The sequence below is a fragment of the Elephas maximus genome, chromosome 17, assembly GCF_024166365.1.
Source record: "Elephas maximus indicus isolate mEleMax1 chromosome 17, mEleMax1 primary haplotype, whole genome shotgun sequence".
NCBI lineage: Eukaryota > Metazoa > Chordata > Mammalia > Proboscidea > Elephantidae > Elephas > Elephas maximus.
The window spans coordinates 87894810-87913664 of record NC_064835.1 but is presented as its reverse complement, the minus strand read 5'-3'; the positions used below and the strand labels follow the sequence as shown (position 1 = coordinate 87913664).

Below are 18855 nucleotides of genomic sequence, written 5' to 3'. Positions count from 1 at the left end.
GATGGTGCTGAAGGAAGAAGTCCAAGCTGCACTGAAAGCACTGGCAAAAAACACACAAAAAAAAGGCTCAAGGAATTGATGGAATACCAACTGAGATATTTCATCAAATGGATGCAATACTGGAATTGCTCACTTATCTATGCCAACAAATTTAGAAGACAGATACCTCATCAATCGACTGAAGGAGATCCATATTTGTGCCCATTCCAAAGAAAGGTGATCCAATGGAACGGGGAAATTATCAAAGAATATCATTAATATCACATACAAGTAATAATTTGCTGAAGATAATTCAAAAGCGGTTGCAGCAATACACCAACAGGAAATTGTCAGAAATTAAAGGCAGACTTAGAAGAGGCCATGGAATTAGGGATATCATTGCTGATGTCAGATGGATCTTGGCTACAAGCAGAGAATAACAGAAGGATGTTTACCTGTTTTATTAACTATTGACTACTGGCATTTGGCTTTGTGGATCATAACACATTATGGATAACATTGTGAAGACTGGGAATTCCAGAACACTTAATTGTGCTCATGTGGAACTTGTGTATAGGCCAAGAGGCAGTCATTCAAACAGAACAAGGGGACAGTGCATGGTTTAAAATCAGGAAAGGTGTGTGTCAGGGTTGTATCCTTTCACTATACTTATTCAATCTTTACACTCAGCAAATAAGCCAAGAAGCTGGACTATACGAAGAAGAACAGGGCATTAGGACTGGAGGAAGACCCGTTAACAACCTGTATTATGCCTATGACACAACCTTGCTTGGTGAAAGTGAGGAAGACTTGTAGCACTTACTGATGAAGATCAAAGACCACAGCCTTCAGTATGGATTACACCTCAACACAGAGAAAACAAAAATCCTCACAACTGGACCAATAAGCATCATCATGACAAATGGAGAAAATACCAAAGTTGTCAAGGATTTCATTTTATTTGGATGCATAATCAGCGCCCATGGAAGCTGCAGTCAAAAAATCAAATGATGTATTGCGTTGGGCTAATCTGCTGCAAAAGACCTCTTTAAAGTGTTAAAAAGCAACGACGTCACCTTGAGGACTAAGGTGTACCTGACCTAACCCCTGGTGTTGTTAATCACCTTGTATGTATGCAAAAGCTGGACAATGAATAAAGAAGACTGAATAACTGATCCATTTGAATTATGGTGTTGGCAAAGAATATTGAAAATACCATGGATTACCACAAGAGCAAACAAATCTGTCTTAGAAGAAGTACAGCCAGAATGCTTCTCAGAAGGGAGAATGGTGACACTTTGTCTCATAGACTCTGGTCATGTTATCAGGAGGGACCAGTTCCTGGAGAAGGACATCATGCTTGGTGAAGTACAGGCTCAGTGAGAAAAGGAAGCCCTCAACAAGATGGATTGACACGGGGGCTGCAACAATGGGCTCAAACACAGCAGCGGTTGTGAGGACAGTGCAAGACCCGGTGGTGTTTTGTTCTGTTGTATACAGGGTTGCTATGAGATGAAAGGGACTCCACAGCACCTAACATAAGATGTAAAAACATTCTTAGTTTATGGGCTGTATGAGAACAGGCTGAGGACCAGATGTCACCTGTGCTGTATGAGAACAGGCTGAGGACCAGATGCCACCTGTGCTGTATGAGAACAGGCTGAGGACCAGATGCCACCTGTGCTGTATGAGAACAGGCTGAGGAACAGATGCCACCTGTGCTGTATGAGAACAGGCTGAGGACCAGATGCCACCTGTGCTGTATGAGAACAGGCTGAGGACCAGATGCCACCTGTGCTGTATGAGAACAGGCTGAGGACCAGATGCCACCTGTGCTGTATGAGAACAGGCTGAGGACCAGATGTCACCTGTGCTGTATGAGAACAGGCTGAGGACCAGATGTCACCTGTGCTGTATGAGAACAGGCTGAGGACCAGATGCCACCTGTGCTGTATGAGAACAGGCTGAGGACCAGATGCCACCTGTGCTGTATGAGAACAGGCTGAGGACCAGATGCCACCTGTGCTGTATGAGAACAGGCTGAGGACCAGATGTCACCTGTGGTCTGCAGTCTGCTGGTCTCTTGATATAAAAAACCTAAAGTATACTATCAACCAACTTGATCTAATTAACATTTATAGAACACCCTATACAACAAAGAACGCACGGGGTTTCTCAAGAGCACATGGAGCTCTGACCAAGACAGATCCTTTTCTAGGCCATGAAATTAACCTTAACAAATTCAAAAGAACTGAAATTATACAAAGTATCTTCTCTGAGCATAATAAAATTAAGACAGAAAATGAAGAAAAAGAGATAAACAACAAATGGAGCAAATAGAAAACAATTATTAATAACAGAAAGATACATTGAAAATCCCCAAATAGTACTTTTAAATTAAACAATACACTTTCAAATAGACTTTGGGTCAAAGAAGTAGTCACGAGGGAAATTAGAAAATATTTTTAAGTGACTAAAAATGAAAACATACCATTAAAATTTGTGGACTGCAGCAAAAGCAATAGGTAGAGGGAAATTTACAGCATTAAATGTGTATTTAGAAAAGAAAATGTCTCAAATCAATAATCTGCATTTCCAGTTTAAGAAACTAGAAAAAGAGTAAATTAAAACCAAAGGAAGAAAATAAAAAAGATCAGAACAGAAATGAATGAAATAGAAAGCAGAAAAATAATAAAACCAAAAAGCTGGTACTTCAAAAAGGTCTATTCCATCAAACCAAACCCATTGCTGTCGAGTCAATTCCAACTCACAGTGACCCCACAGGACAGAGCAGAACCACCCCATGGGGTTCCCAGGCTGTAAACCTTTATGGAAGCAGACCGCCGCATCCTTCGTAGAACCACCCCCATGGGGTTTCCCAGGCTGTAAACCTTTATGGAAGCAGACCACCGCATCCTTCTCGCACAGAGTGGCTGGTGACTTGAACTTTTGGTTAGCAGCCGAATGCTTTAACCACTATGTCACTAGGGCCCAAAAAGGTCTATAAAGTTGATAAAATCCACCCATACCTCACACCATATGTAAGAAATGCCATCAAAGACCTAAATATAAAACCTAAAACTATAAAGATCATGTAGGAAAAAGTAGGGACAACTCTAACCCACTGCCATTGCGTCAATTCTGACTCATAGTGACCCTATAGGACAGAGCAGAACTGCCCCATAGGATTTCCAAGGAGCAGCTGGCAGATTTGAACTGCTGACCTTTTGGTTAGCAGCCAAGCTCTTAACCACCAGGGCTTCACAGGGACAATGCTAGGGGCCCTAATACGTGGCATAAATAGAATACCAAACATAACTAAAAATGCAGATACAACATAAGAGGAACTAGATAAATGTGACCTCCTTTAAAAAAAAAAAAAATTGTGCTCAGCAAAAGACTTCTCCAAAAGACTTAAAAGAGAACTTACAGACCAGGAAAAAAATTTTGGCTATGACATATTCGACAAGTGACTAACCCCTAAAATTTATGGAAAGCTTCAATATTTCAACAATAAAAAAGACAAACAATCCGATTAAAAAATGGGCAAAGGAAATGAACAGCCACTTCACTGAAGACGACATTCAGAGGGCTAACAAACATATGAACAAATGTTCACAGTCATTAGCTATTAGAGAGATGAAAATCAAAACCATCTTACTCCGACATTACTGGCAGTAATAAAAAACAGAAAATAACAAATGTTAGTGTAGTTGTGGGGAGATTCGAACTCTTATGTACTGCTGGTGGGAATGTAAAATGGGATGGTGCGTCCTCAAAAAGCTAGAAATAGAAATAACCATATGATCCAGCAATCCCACTCTTAGGTATCACCCTAAAGAAATAAGAGCTGTGACATGAATAGATACATGCACACCCACGTTCACTGCAGCATTATTCACAACAGCAAAAAGACAGAAACAACCTAAGTGCCCATCAACAGTTGAATAGATTAACAAACTGTGGTGCATACACAACGATAAAGAAAAAAAAAAATCTGCTAAACATTTTACAACATGGATGAATCTGGAGGACACTATGCTGAGTGAAATAAGTCAATCACAAAAAGACAAATATTGCATGAGACCACTATTATAAAGTAACAAGAAAAGGTTTGCACACAGGAAAAAATGAAAAAAAAAATTCTATGATGGTTACAAGGGATGAGAGGGGGAGAGAGGGAAAATTATCAATTAGATACAAGACATGAGTTAATACTGGTGAAGGGAAAAGCAATACATAACATGGGGGAAGTCAGCACAACATGACCAAGGCCGGAGAGGACACTGAGAGGAACCAAGAGTAAAGGGCAGCTATGCTAACTACTACAGCTTAGACAATCCTGCAGCAATAGTATCAACAAACAATAATTTATGAATGGACAAACAGGTAGACAGATGGACATTTACACATAGTTGGCGATAGGTATGGCTATACAGACCACACAAGCGGTATAGTCCGGGAAATCTCTTGGACATAACCAAACAGCTTGTGGGATGAACTTCCTAAGATCAAAGACAAAGGACCATAGATTCGGGTGACATCTACATCAACTGGCACAACGTAATACGTAAGGTCAACATTCTGCATCCTACTTTGGTGCGTAACATCTGGGGTCTTAAAAGCTTGCAAGGGACTGTCTAAGATACAACTAACTACTGGTCTCTTCCTGTTTGGAGCAAGGGATGGTGAAGGAGACCAAAGACTCAAGGGAGCAATTAGTCCAAAGGACTAAGGGACCACAAGAACCACAGCCTACATGATCCTCAGACCAGAAGAAACAGACGGTGCCCAGCTACCACTACCAAATACTCTGACTGGGATCACAACAGAGGGTCCTGGACAGAGCAGGAGAAAACTGTAGAACAAAAAATCAAATTCACAAAAAACACCAAGCTTGCTGGTCTGAAAGAGACTGGAGGAACCCCTGAGCCTATGACCCTAAGACACCCTCTGACTTGGAAAGGAAGTCATTCCCAGAGATCACTTTCCAGCCAAACAACAGGCAAGCACATACGATAAACAATATCGAGGAACGTACTCTTTAGAACAATCAATTATATGAGATCAAAAGGGCATTCTCTGCCCAAAAGCAAACATGAGAAGGCAGAAGGGGTAGAGAATCAGGATGAAAGAAAATGGGGAAACCAGGGAGGAAACGGGGAGAGTGCTAAAACATTGAGGGGAATGAAACCAAGGTCATGAAACACTTTATGTACAAACTACTGAATGAGAAACTAATTTGCCCTGTAAACTTTCACCTGAAGCACAATTAAACAAAAAAAACTGGTAAAATCCTAGCCAGAATGACCAAGAAAAAAAAGACAAAAATATGAAGAACAAAATGTGGCTATCGTTAACACACAAATGAACGTAAAACCCCTCAATCCACACCTCAGAGCATAAACAAAGTTTATCCCAAAATGCACCACAGAATTAAATGTAAAATCTATTAAACTTCTAGAAAAAAAATTAGAGGAAATCTTTGTGATCTTGGGTTAGGAAAGAGTTCTTAACTATAACATCATAAACATGACAACACGAAGTGTAGTAAGGACACGGAGTGACTGCGGCTCACACGTTTTTGGAAGGAACACAAAATGGTACCGTCTCTGGAAAGCACACTTAGCCGAAGGCGCAGCAACCCCATTTCAAAGTATTTACTCAAAGGAAATGAAAATTTATGTGCCCACAAAAATCTGTATGTGAATGTTTATAGGGGCTTAGTTATAATCATCCCAAACTGGATCCTATTCTGCAATAAAGTGGTACAAAGCACCGACACACCTAACTGCAACAAAAAAACCACCAGTGCCATGGAGTCGACTCAGACGTACGGCAACTCGACGTGGGTCAGGGTACAACTGTGCTCCACAGGGTTTTCAATGGCTGACTTCTGGGAAGTAGGTTGCCAGGCCTTTCTTCGGAGGCTCCTCTGGGTGGACTCGAACCTCCAACCTTTCTGTGAGTAGCGAGTGTGTTACTAACTGTAACACCCAAGGCCTTGGAATCAACTCAGTGGCAGCTAGATATACTTAACTATCTGGACGAACACAAAATGCATGAGGCTAAATGAAAAGACTTGGGACACACAGAACCATGTGCTCATCAACGGGCATTGTTTTAAGCCATTAAGTCTGTGGTAGTTTGTTACACAGCAATAGCAAATGAATACAATGCTGAAGAATCACCTGCTCTTAGGAAGGAAAAGAAAATAAACTGAATATAAGAATGTTATATTTTTCAGAGCGTTTAAGGTCTCACAGCTGCAAATGTGATTCTTCAAAGCTGTTTCATGCTCAGAAAAACAACGTGTGTTTACGGTTAGAACAGTTCTTATAAGGTGGGACAAAGTGAAATATAAGAACATATATGAAACATTCCAACAGATCCTGACTAGAGCAAAATAATCAATAAAGATGTTGCTGTTAGGTGCCATTGAGTTGGCTCCGACTCAGAGCGACCCTCCGTGCAACAGGGTGACAAGACACTGCCTAGTTCTGTGCCACCCTCACAATCATTGCTGTGTTTGAGCCTATTGCTGCAGACAATAAAAGTGTAGACATTTTGATTCAATTTCAAACCCAAGAGAAATTATTCATAGCAGAGAAACTTACCCTATTTTGAAAAAATGATGCATGGAAATGCGATGTGGTAGCAGATATGGATACTAAGGTAATTGTTTCTTCAGAGCTAGGGTTATGTAAGTAAACTTTTTCCATTTTTGGCATTCCAACTGGCCTGTGGAAACAAACGAAAATTGTCACAAGTACTTCAAAGATAATTTCTAGCCGTTGAGAGAGAACCTGAAACATTAAAAAAAAAAAAAAAAATCAGAGTTATTAGGCAAACACATATTCAAACACATAAAAAGGTATTTGCTAAACAGGTTCGTATTTAAAATCACACATAGAAAGGCACTTAGCTATTCAACAAATATTTACTGAGGGCCAATTATGTCACATACTGTGTCAGGTGCTGGGGATATAATGAAACAAGACAGTCTCAGGCATGAAACAAAATGGCTGGATCTTTATATTTCTTTCTTTCTATAAATACCACTCGCCCCCTTCCCACAAATAATTCTCAATCTTGCCCTCTTACTTCTATATTGCACTGACGCCTGCTTACATGACTTTCAGTTTAGGAGCCAAAACTGGGTGCCAACGTCACGTGAGAAGATCTGCCTTAAGAGCTAGGGGCTGTTATCCCCCTTTATAGAGGGGGAAACTGACACACACAACAGTCAATTAACCTGGAGCCGGGCTCTGAATCTAGGTCATCTAGCACTAGCCCGCACTCACACCCACTGGACTAAACTGCCTCCTCTCCAATGAACAACGTGACACACACACTCAATGGTCTGACACCCACCGACCCGTTTTAATGTCCCCTTGGCAGCCACATCATAGTATGCCTTAAAAGGAAAATCTCATTATTACGTAGCCCACTTAGTACTTCAGTAGCTGATCTTTTTTGCACAGGCTTCTTAACTCCTACAGCATCAGAATTTTATTTATAAATCACACTTTTCCTTAGTGCTCTCTAATTAGCATCAGTCTGATTATTTTCCCCAACATGATTATCAGCTTGAGAAAGGTTACATTATATATTTACTGTGTATTCCTCATATCGGAAACCCTGGTGGCGTAGTGGTTAAGAGCTACGGCTGCTAACCAAAACGCTGGCAGTTCAAATCTACCAGGCACTCCTTTGAAACCCTATGGGGTAGTTCTACTCTGTCCTATAGGGTCGCTGGGACGAATTGACTCAACGGCAATGGTTTTTTTTGTTTTGGTTCCCTGTATTATCTAGCACAAAGCCAGGAAGATGGAAAGAGTGTGCGTGAGCGCTCTCGTGCACTTTCTCTCTACACACACACACACTCTCACGCACACACACTCACTCAATGGTTACAAAGCTGGAAAAGCTGGATCAAGAATTTAAAATAAGCATAATAAAATGTACTTAAGGAGATACAGCAACATGAAGCAAGAAAACAAGGGAAAATATTAGGCATAAAATATAATGCAGAAAGGTAACAGGGTTAGTAGAAAAAGATATTGCAGATAAAAATTTAGTGAGTTGGAAGTTCAGATTGACAGTTTATTTCAGAATTTAGCAAGAAAGAATATTTAGAGAAATAGAGCTACAGAAAATATAAAAAGAAATGGAGAGCTACATAGAGGTTACAATATTTGGAAAATGGAAAGGAATATTTGAAGAATATGGACAAAAATAATGGATAAAATAAACCAGAATTTAAAGGAAGATGAAATAATTCTTGAATAAAATGGTTTATAGACTGTCAACAAGGAAAAATAAGGAAACCCTATACTCAGGTATAAACAACAACAACAACAACAAAGCCTGTCACTGCTGATTCCAACTCACAGCAATCCTATAGGACAGAGCAGAGCTGCCCCATGGGGTGTCCTAGGAGCGACTGGTGGATTCAAACTGAGGACCTTTTGGTTAGCACCTGAGCTGTACACAATAAAATTTAAGGAGTTGCAAAATCCCTTATATACTATGGATACAGGTCCCGTATGGTTTTCAAATATTTTCTCTCATTCTGTAGGTTATCTTTTCGCTTTCTTGATGATATCATTTACAGCATAAAAGCTTTTAATTCTTAGGTAATTTGGTACTTTTCTGGAGTCACATCTAAAGAAACTATACAACTCCAGGTAATGAAGGTTTACTCCAATGTTTTCTTCAAAAGGCTTTGTAGTTCTTATGTTTATGTCTATGACACATTTTCAGTTAATTTTTGTGCATGGTGTGAGGTAGGGGTTCAATGTAATTCTTTTCCATGTGAAGATCCAGTTGTCCCAGCACCAATTACTAAAAAGGTTATTCTTTGTCCATTCAACTGTCTTGGCAATGTTGAGATCAATTGAAAATAAGTATAAAAGTATTTTTGGAATCTAAATTGTATCCCATTTACCTAGATGTCTATCATTAAGACAGTATCACATTGTCTTGACTCCTACAAATTTGCAGAAAGTTTTGAAATTGGGAGGTGTGAGTCCTCCAACTTTGGTCTCCTTTTTAAAGATTGTTTTGGCTATTCTAAATTTCTATAATTTTAAGTTCAGCTTGTCAATTTCTGCAAAAAGGCAAGCAGGGATTTTGACAGGGATTGCAATAAATCTGTAGATCAATTTGGAGACTACTGTCTTCATAATCTGTCTTCTGATCCATGAACATGGGATGTCTACCTATTTAGTTCTGTAATTTCTTTTGACAGTGTTTCTGTAGTTTCCATTATATAAGTCTTAAACTTGTCGAATTTACATATAAACATTTTATTATTTATGATGCTAATGTAAATAGAATTATTTTCTTAATTTCATTTTTGGTTACTTCATTGCTACTATGTAGTAATAAGTTGATTTTTTTTTTATATTGGCTTTGTATTCTGTAACCTTGCTGAACTCACTTAATAGTTCTTATAGTTTTTTAGTGGATTCCTTAGGATTTTCTATATACAGAGCATATCATCTACAAATAGAGATGGTTTTACTTCTTCCTTTCCAATCTAGGTGCCTTTTATTTCTTTTTTCTTTCCTTATTGTACTGGCCAGGCCTACAGTACAATGTTGAATGGAAGCTGCAAAAGTGGACACCCTTGACTTTTTCTTGATGTAGGGGGAAATCTTTCAGTCTTTTACCATAAGTATGATGTAAGTTGTGGTTTTTTTCCACAGATGCCCTTTGTCAGTGGAAGAAACTCCTTCCTATTACTAGTTTGTTGAGAGTTACTAAAATGAAAGGATGTTGAAGTTTTTCAAATGCTTTTTCTTTGTCTATTGACATGATTGAACAGATGGTTTCTGTCCTTTATTCTACTGATGTGGTTGGTGTATTGTATTAACTCCTTTTCAGATGCTAAACCTGGGACAAATGCCACTTGGGCATGGTATACAATCCTTTCTGTGTAATTTGCTAGATTTCATTTGTTAGTACTTTGTTGAGGTTTTTTTATGTCGACATTCATTCATAAAGGATACTGCTCTGTAGTTGTCTTTCCTTGGGACGCCTGTGTGGTTTTGGCATCTGTGAGGTCTAACAGAGTGAGCTGGGGAGTGTTACTGCTTCTACTTTTTGGAAAAGCTTGTAAAGGATTGGCATTAATTCTTCTCTAAAAGTATGGTACGATTCACTGGTGAAGCTATCCGGGCCTAGACTTCATCTGTGGAAAATTTTTTTTTTTAAATTACTAGTTCAATCTCTTTATATGTTATAGATCTATTCAGCTTTTCTCTTTCTTCTTGACACATTTCCATAATTTGCCAATTTCAACTGCACTACTAAATTTGTTGCTATATAGTTGTTCACAGTATTCCCTTATGATCTTTTTTACTTCTGTGAGGTTGGTGGTAATGTCCCCCTCTTCGACTGTTGATTTTTAAAATCTGAGTCCTCTTTTTTCTTGGTCTAGCTAAGACCGTCAATTTTGTAGATATTTTTGAAGAACCAACTTTTAGTTTCATTAATTTTCTCTGTTGTTTTTCTATGCTCTATGCCATTTATTCCACCCTAGTCTTTATTGTTTCTTTCTGCCTACTTGGTTAGTTGCTCATCTTTTTCTAGTTTCTTAAGATGGATGGTTAGGTTTCTGATTTGAGGTCTTTTTTCTTTAATATAGATATTCACAGCTATAAATTCCTTCTACAGCTGCTTTAGCTGCAGCCCGTAAGTTTTAGTACGCTGGTTTTCTTTTTCATTCATTTCAAAAGTATTTTCCAATTTCCCTTGTGATTTCTTTTTTGATCCACTGATCATTTAGGAGTATGTTGTTTAATTTCCATGTATTTAGAAATATTCCTAAGATTTTTTCTGTTCCTGATCTCTATTTTATTTCATTAGAGAATGAAGGTGTCAGAAAATACGCTTTACATAATTTCAATCTTCTAAGTTTATCGAGGCTTATTTTATGGCCAAGCACATGGTGTATCCTAGAGAATGTTCTATGTGTGTCTGAACAGAAAAGATATTCCTCTACGGTTGGGTGAAGTGTTCTACAGATATCTGTTAGGTCTACTTGGTTTACAGAGTTGCTGATGTCTTCTAGTTCCTTGTTCACCTTCTGCTTCCATGTTCTATCCATAACTGAAAGTGATGTATTGAAGTCTCCAATTATTATATTGAATTGTCTATTTTTCCCTCTAGTTGTCTTTTTGCTTCATGTATTTTCAGGTTCTGTTGTTAGCTGCATATAAAGTTTATAAATGTTAAATCTTTGAGATGATTTGACCCTTTTATCATTTAAAAATATCCCTCTTGACCTCTAATGAATTGACTTAACGGTAACTTTATTTTTACCTCTAGTAAAGTTTTTTTTTTAAAGTCTATTTTGTCTAATATTAATATAGCCACTCAGCAATCTTATGGTTGTTGTTTGCATGGTATATCTTATTCTGCTCTTTTACTTTCAACATACTTGCATCTTTAGATCTGAAGAGGGTTTCCTATAACAGCATATAGTTGAGTCTTGTATTTTTATCCGATCAGACAATCTCTGCCTTTTGACTGGACTGTTTAATCCATTCATATATGATGTTACTGACACGGCTGGATTTACTTTTACCATCTTACTATATGTCTCATGTCTTCTTTTGTTCCTCTATTTCTCCTTTATTGTCTTCTTTTATATTAAGTGGATAGTTTCTAGAAAACTAAATAATTTTCTAATTATCTTTTTGAGTTATCTTCCCTGTGGTTGTTCTAGTACATCTCATCGGAATTTACTTCAGGTTTCTACTGACTAGTTGTTAGCTGCTGTCTAGTCGGCTCCCAACTCACAGCGACGCCATGCATGACAGAAGGAAACAATGCCTGGTCCTGTGCCATCCTCATGATTGGTGGTGGGTCAGATGGCTATGATCAGCACAGTTCTCATAGGTGGATCTTTTTGGAGGTAGATCGTTAGGCCTTTCTTCTGAGGAATTCTGGCTAGACTTGGATCTCCAACCTTTCAGAAGCCTGGAAACATAGACTGGACAGAATGCTTGATCTACAAAGCTGCTGAGGCTGGCCTTGGCCCTTCTAGGGATCAAAGAGCAAAGGCCCTGAGCTATATGCTACAAATGAACCCTTGCTCAGAGGAGAAAGGCCACATGCTTATGCTGTTCCAAGAGTCTGGAGTAACAGGGACGGAGGGAAGGTCTCCAAAGGGTGTCAGCAGGCTACTCTGGTCGGGCATGTTGTCACAGAGCCACTGCCCCTAGCTCAGGGCAGTCCTCACCACAGGAAGCAGAAGCGGTCACTCCTTGGACATACCCACTTACGGACTTCATATGAACACTTCCCCTGCCCCACTCCTTCTCCCTTTCCTTGATGATGTGAGCAGAATCCATGATAAGATGAGAGACTGAAGAGAGAAGTCATTCACGCTACCAGTGCCAAAACCACGGAGAGCCACAGTCAAGTACTAAAGCATGCTTGCTTGCACATAACCAGTGCATTAGTTTTCTATGCTGTATAACAAATTACGAAAAACTCAGCAGCTTCAAGCAATGCCCATTTATTACCTTACAGTTCTGTAAGTCAGTATTCAGGCAGAGCATGGCTGGATTCTCTGTTTAGGGTCTCATAAGGCCAAAATCCTCAATAGGCTGCCTTCTCACCTGAAGTTCTGAGATCTTGTCCAAACTCATTCTGGTTGTTGGCAGAATTCAGCTCCTTGGGGCTGTATGACTGAGGTCCTGTGTTCTCGCTAGCTTTCAGCTCCCATGGCTGCTGTCAATCCTTTGCCATGTGGCCCCCTCCATCTTTAAAACTATTAACAAGTTACGCTTTCATGTCCCATGCCTCTCATCTCCAAGCATCTGGCTTTTCTGTCTCTGACTGCTAGGCCAGAATTAAAGGGACTGTGTGATTAAGGCAGGTCCGCTCAGATAATCTCCCTATCTTAAAGGTCAATTGATTTGGGGCCTTAATTATATTTGCAAAACCCCTTACAGCAACACCAGATCAGCGTTTGATTAGATACTTGGGAGAATGTCTGTGTATATACACTAAAACCAACCGAAACCCACTGCCGTCGAGTCGCTCTCGACTCATAGCAACTCAATAGGACAAACCAAAGGGTTTCCAAGGAGCGGCTGGTGGATATACACTAGAAGCCAGAAATTTGGCGGACCACCTTAGAATTCTGTTTACCACAGCAGCACGTGCGACTGTTTGTCTGAACAGGAAAGATTGAAAAATAAAGGTTTTCAAATGCCTGCCAGTGCCGGTCCTGTTTGCTGCCATTATTGGTTGCTCGGAAGACAGAAGTAGGGCCAAAAGAGAAAGCGTGAATTATTTACAGATAAAGCAAGTTGAAGCAAATATACAGCTGATCTCTGTGCTGCCGTGGCAGAACTAACCTAGCTGTCCGTATTTTAGAAAAGTCTAAGATTCAAAACAACTAGGAAGAAGCAGCTACACATCAGAGACTAGCTTAGAGGGCATGCTGCAATTTTGTGGTCAGTGGCAAGTTTCCTAGGCTGTTGCCATTGGAGTGGCCCACAGAAAGATGACACTACAATGACAGGAAACAGCTGAAGAAATGGCCAAGCAGTTGCCCTCAGACAAACCTTATGAATGACAGTGACACAGCTTTCTGCAAAACACAACCTTTGGCAGGAAGTTGGGCCAAATCAATATGTAGTACTTGCACCACTAAATGCCACGACATCCTATTGTCCTCTCAAAACACGTCTAGATTGCAGCTGACCTGGGGTGTTGATGGAAAGACTGAACAACCAAGAAGGGGAAAGCTTAAAGGCATCAAATGTCCGTTTAGAAAAGAGGGTCTGCTTGATTTCCTTGGAATACCAGAATGTCATCAGAGCAACGCCTTTCAGGAACGGAACTCGACAATAAAGACTTCTACTTTTAGCGATAGTCTATCCAATATCAAATTTTTTAAGCCATTAACTCCCCACTTAAACACTTTTATTTAAAGCAAAGATTTTCTGCATTTAATTATATCAACCAAAGAATTCAGTAAGCCAAGTTTCCACCCAAAGCAACTTTTACAGTTTGCAATAAACCCTTTCAAAAAGGAGTTGTTATAGAAACAGAACAACATTTAACAACACTGGGATAAACAACTGAGGGGTGTGGGGGTGCTCAGATTGCTCCAACCTATCGCTGTTACACAGAGACAGGGGAAAGGAAAGGGGAGGGGGAAAGTGGAAAGGAGTGAAATAAAGGTGAAGACGAAAAATTATAAACAAAATTATTAAACAAAAAGGATGGAAATAAAGAAGAGGTTATTTCTGAAGAAAGCAATCTGATCAGTTTAATGTGAAATAAATTCTAAAAGGCAGTAGGGATGACAAGGGTGGTGAGAGGGGTCAAGTACATGGAGGTCTAGAAAGCGGTCAGAGAAATCCTAGGCTAAGATTCTGCATCCTTGCTCACGGGCCTGAAGCCACTCTTGGTGGCCCTGGATGGCGGTCTGATACAACTTGGAGTGGTAAGTTCCACTCAACTTAAAGTTCTTACAGAACTGGCAAAGGGTGTTTTAAAATTAAGAGTGGCTTCTGGTTTGGCAAAAATAGTCCACAGAAAACATAAGGCAAAACTCTTCAGGGCACAAGTCAAGCTAGTAAGTGATGATGACTCTAATGACAATTTCTGGAAAAAATAGTATAAAGTGTTAGGTTATGGATGTTTTTTCAAATCCTAAACTACTGCTATGCATATTAAGTCAATGAAAACACATGGGCATTAAATCAGTACACTGCTGGATCACGAGGTAAAGGGATGGTGTCATAGACTGAACTATGTCCCCCCCAAAATGTATATATTAATTGGGCTGGGCCATGACTTCCAGTATTGTGTGATTTTCCTGTATGTTGTAAATCCTGCCTCTACGATGTTAATGAGGGAGGATGGTGGCAGTTGTGTTAGTGAGGCAGGACTCAACCTACAGGACTGGACTGTGTCTTGAGGCAATCTCTTGAGATATAAAAGACAGAAGTGAGCAGAGAGACAGGGGGACCTCATACCACCAAGAAAGCAGTGCCAGGAGCACAGCGTGTCCTTTGGGGTCCCTGCATCTGAGAAGCTCCTTGACCAGGGGAAGATTGAGGATAAGGAACTTCCTCCAGAGCAGAGAGCACCTTCCCCTGGAGCCGATGCCCTGAATTTGGACTTGTAACGTACTAGAGTGTGAGAAAACAAATTTCTCTTTGTTAAAGCCATCCACTTGTGGTATTTCTGTTATAGCAGCACTAGATAACTAAGACAAATGGCAAACGTTTAATGCAGTCTTGCAAAAACAGTTGAGAATATAAAACTAAGTTAACTACAGTGGAAGAAATAAACAGAAAATTCTGTTGGACTTAAAGAAAATGGACAACATATAGGGTCAGGAGTGAGACGTGCTAGAGACACAAAGACAAACAGTATGGTTTGTAGGGGAGGTGTCTTAGGCTGGGTTCTCTAGAGAAGTAAAACATATATATATATATTCATATCAAGGAAATGGCTCACATGGTTGTAGAGGCTGAAACGTCCCAAGTCTGTGTATCAGGATAGAGGCTTCTCTCAATTCATGTAGCTGCAGGGGCTGGCAAGCCCAAGATTGGCAGGTCGGAGAGCGGGGCTGCTGCTCTCAGGCTGTGAAGATCAACGAATCCCAAAATCTGCAGATAAGCTGATAGCTCAACTCCCAGGGGCCGGAGGTCAGATGAACAGGAGGTGGCGCAGGATCCAGAATGAGCAAAAGAGCCAAAACGTCTGCTTATATTTGGATGCAGGCCACACCCTCAAGGAAAATCCCTTTCAACTGACTGGCTACTCACAGCAGATTCAGTCATGGGAGTGATCACACATAAGCACTGAGAATTATGACCCAGCCAAGGTGACACACAATCTTAACCACTGCAGGAGGTAAGACATCAAAACAAACAATTGTGGGCAGGCCGATGACAAGTGCGCTGACAGCAGTGAGTAGAGGATGCCGTGTGTAAGAAAAAACATGACTCCATTTGTTTTTTTATTGTACTTTAGATGAAGGTTTACAGAGCAAACTGGCTTCTCATTAAACAATACACAGATTGTGTTGTGACATTGGCTGCCAACCCCAGGACATGTCAACGCTCTCCACTTCTTGACCTTAGGTTTCCCGTTACCAGCTTTCCTGTCCTCTCTTGCCTTCTCATCCTTGAGCCCATTTAATCTCGTTTTGTTTTATGGGCCTGTCATGGATTGAATTATGTCCCCCCAAAAATGTATCAACTTGGTTAGGCCATGATTCTGAGTATCGTGTGGTTGTCCTCCATTTTGTGATTGTAATTTTATGTTGAGAGGATTAAGGTGGGATTGTAACACCACTCTTACTCAGGTCACCTCCCTGATCCAAGGTAAAGGGGGTTTCCCTGGGGTGTGGCTTGCAAAGAGTTGGGGACCTCGTACCACCAAGAAAGTAGCACCAGGAGCATAGCACGCCCTTTGGACCCAGGGTCCCTGCGCCTGAGAAGCTCCTTGACCAGGGGAAGGTTGAAGACAAGGACCTTCTTCCAGAGCCGACAAAGAGAAAAAGCCTTCTTCTGGATCTGACGCCCTGAAACTGGACTTTTAGCCTTCTCTACTGTGAGGAAATAAATTTCTCTTTGTTAAAGCCATCCATTTGTGGTATTTCTGTTACAGGAGCACTAGATGACTAAGACAGGGCCTGTCTAATCTTTGGCTGAAGGATGAACCTCAGGAGTGACTTTATTACTGAGCTAAAAGGATGTCTGGGGGGCCATACTCTCCGGGTTTCTCCAGTCTCTGTCAGGCCACTAAGTCTGGTCTTTTTTTTGAGTTAGAATTTTATTCTACAGTTTCCTCCAGCTCTGTCCGGGACCCTCTGCTATGATCCCTGTTAGAGCAGTGACTCCATTTTTGATGTCTGACAGCTGGCGGATTTCAGGCCTCACAATGCCCCTTTGCCTTACGCCCCACACCTGGGCAAGCCAATGAGAAAGGCTGCAGTCTCTCTTCCAGCTTGAGTGAGAAGTCCAAACCATGCAAACTACCCTGGCCCCACCCTCCAGCCACAATAAAAGCAAACTCCTTTCTCCGATTTCTCAAACTGCTTTTGGACCTTTGTGGGAGCAGCCCTGCAATCCCCGCAAAGTCTCATCGTGAGTCATAGTACTTTCACATCCTCTTTTTTCATGCGTGGTGTCATTAGTTTCAACAGTGGAACTAAACTTTGGGTGGGGGACCACGTCTGTGGCTGGGCTACATACAGAGAAGGCAGTTTCTCCCTCTGCTGGGCTGGTGGGGAAGGCTGGCTTTACAGCGGGGGCTAAAGTCTAAACTACTGGAAGGCAACGAGGTTCCACAGGTCAAGGAGGCTGTAGCAGACACAGATGGAATACCTTCCCATCTCATGGCTCCTCTTTCTCTGGGTGCAACCTTGATTCAAAAAGGGACGGCCGCGGGAAGACACATGTAATACCAAATCCCCTGTTTGTCTGACAGGTAGAACAGACACCTGACCAAGGCCAGGCTCATCATTTGTTCTACTCTAATATCTTTCAAACTAAAACTAGAGGAACTAAGGCCGTTCCTCCCTGATGGAAGGTGACTTAACCTGTGGCCTCAAAATTACAAGCAGTGATAAGATGGCTGGGATGAACACTCTACTATTTGATCCGACTGGGTCACACATACAAGACACACAGACTGGCAACTGGAAGCTGTTATTATTATTTATAGGAGGTAAACAGCACACAAGAACAAATGACGGATAGAAAGCAAACAGTAAACAACAGGAACAGATTCGAGGTGAACTGGTCCCTTCCACTCCTACGAGTACCCCACTTAGCGTCATAGGGAAGGAACCCACTTACGTCTAAAAGGGGACCTGCTCACCCTTCCCAAGTTACCCATGTCCATTTCTACATCACCAGGAGGGCACACAGTGGACCAGGTGTCTAGTCTCTCTCTCAGCAGGTGTGTTGTCAGCTCAGGTTGGATGTAGTGTGGCTGTGTCCATTCTCTCAATCTGTCTCTCTCCGTGGCTTTCCTTTGTTTGGTCTGGACCCTGTGCTTGCTGGCCTAGCTCTCAACCAGCAGCTTTGGGACAACCCTGGGCCAGTGCCAGGGCAGGCTGGCATTATGACAGCTCTCTAGGCAAAGCTTGTACAGGCAACCCCTATACAGTGTATGCCTAAGGCTCTGCTCCATTGGTGACCTCCAGGCCGGAGGCACCCAGGTCTGCTGGCAACCTCCTACCTTAAGGTGCCCAGCTCCGTGGGCTGCCTGCCCGCCATAACCACCTGCTGGTCTCGTGGTTCCCGCTGTTCTCACTGCTGCCGCAATTTCTCCTGGTCTGTAGTGTTATCAGCTCAGGGATACAGCCCCTGACCTTATTATAGCTCTTCTAGGAGATTCTCAGCACAGAGCTCTCAGTCCAAAGGACATACTGCCCTCGAGGCTGTCATCAATCAGGAGGCCCCCAAGATCTCTGTGAGATTGGCCACTTATACAGGAACACTTGTAAACCGACCAAGCCCTTAGGCAGACTGTAAACCAACCAATCCTACTGGGTGGATGTGCAAGCCCCTTATACGGATAGTAAGCCAACCAATCCCTTGCAAGATTGCAGCCCGAACAATCATTTTGGGTGGATTACGAATGAGGGCCAGGAGGGTCACATGACAGAAAACCCAAAGCACAAGGTGACCGGATGTAATGCTGCAGGGCAGTCAGTGGACTTGTTCCTACCATGAAGGCAAAGGGCATGGGTGATGGGATGGAGTCATCAATACAGAATGCAGCAGCGATAAGAGAAAAGAGTCCTGGTGTTTGATATCGTGAGTTCTGTTGTCCCTGGGTCCCAGCTGCACCTCTGGCCTTTCTGCAGACATGCTGCTG

General features: G+C 41.4%; 1 protein-coding gene across 3 annotated transcripts in view; it reads right to left on the bottom strand.

Moving 5' to 3' along the window:
• The window catches only part of TMEM131 (transmembrane protein 131), a 229133-nt gene that overhangs the window by 91238 nt on the left and 119040 nt on the right, over positions 1–18855 (bottom strand). For all 3 annotated transcript variants that reach the window (XM_049857246.1, XM_049857244.1, XM_049857245.1), the window contains exon 5: positions 6597–6720. In XM_049857246.1, the coding sequence (XP_049713203.1) occupies positions 6597–6720 (124 nt within the window). The remainder of the gene's footprint in view (positions 1–6596; positions 6721–18855) is intronic.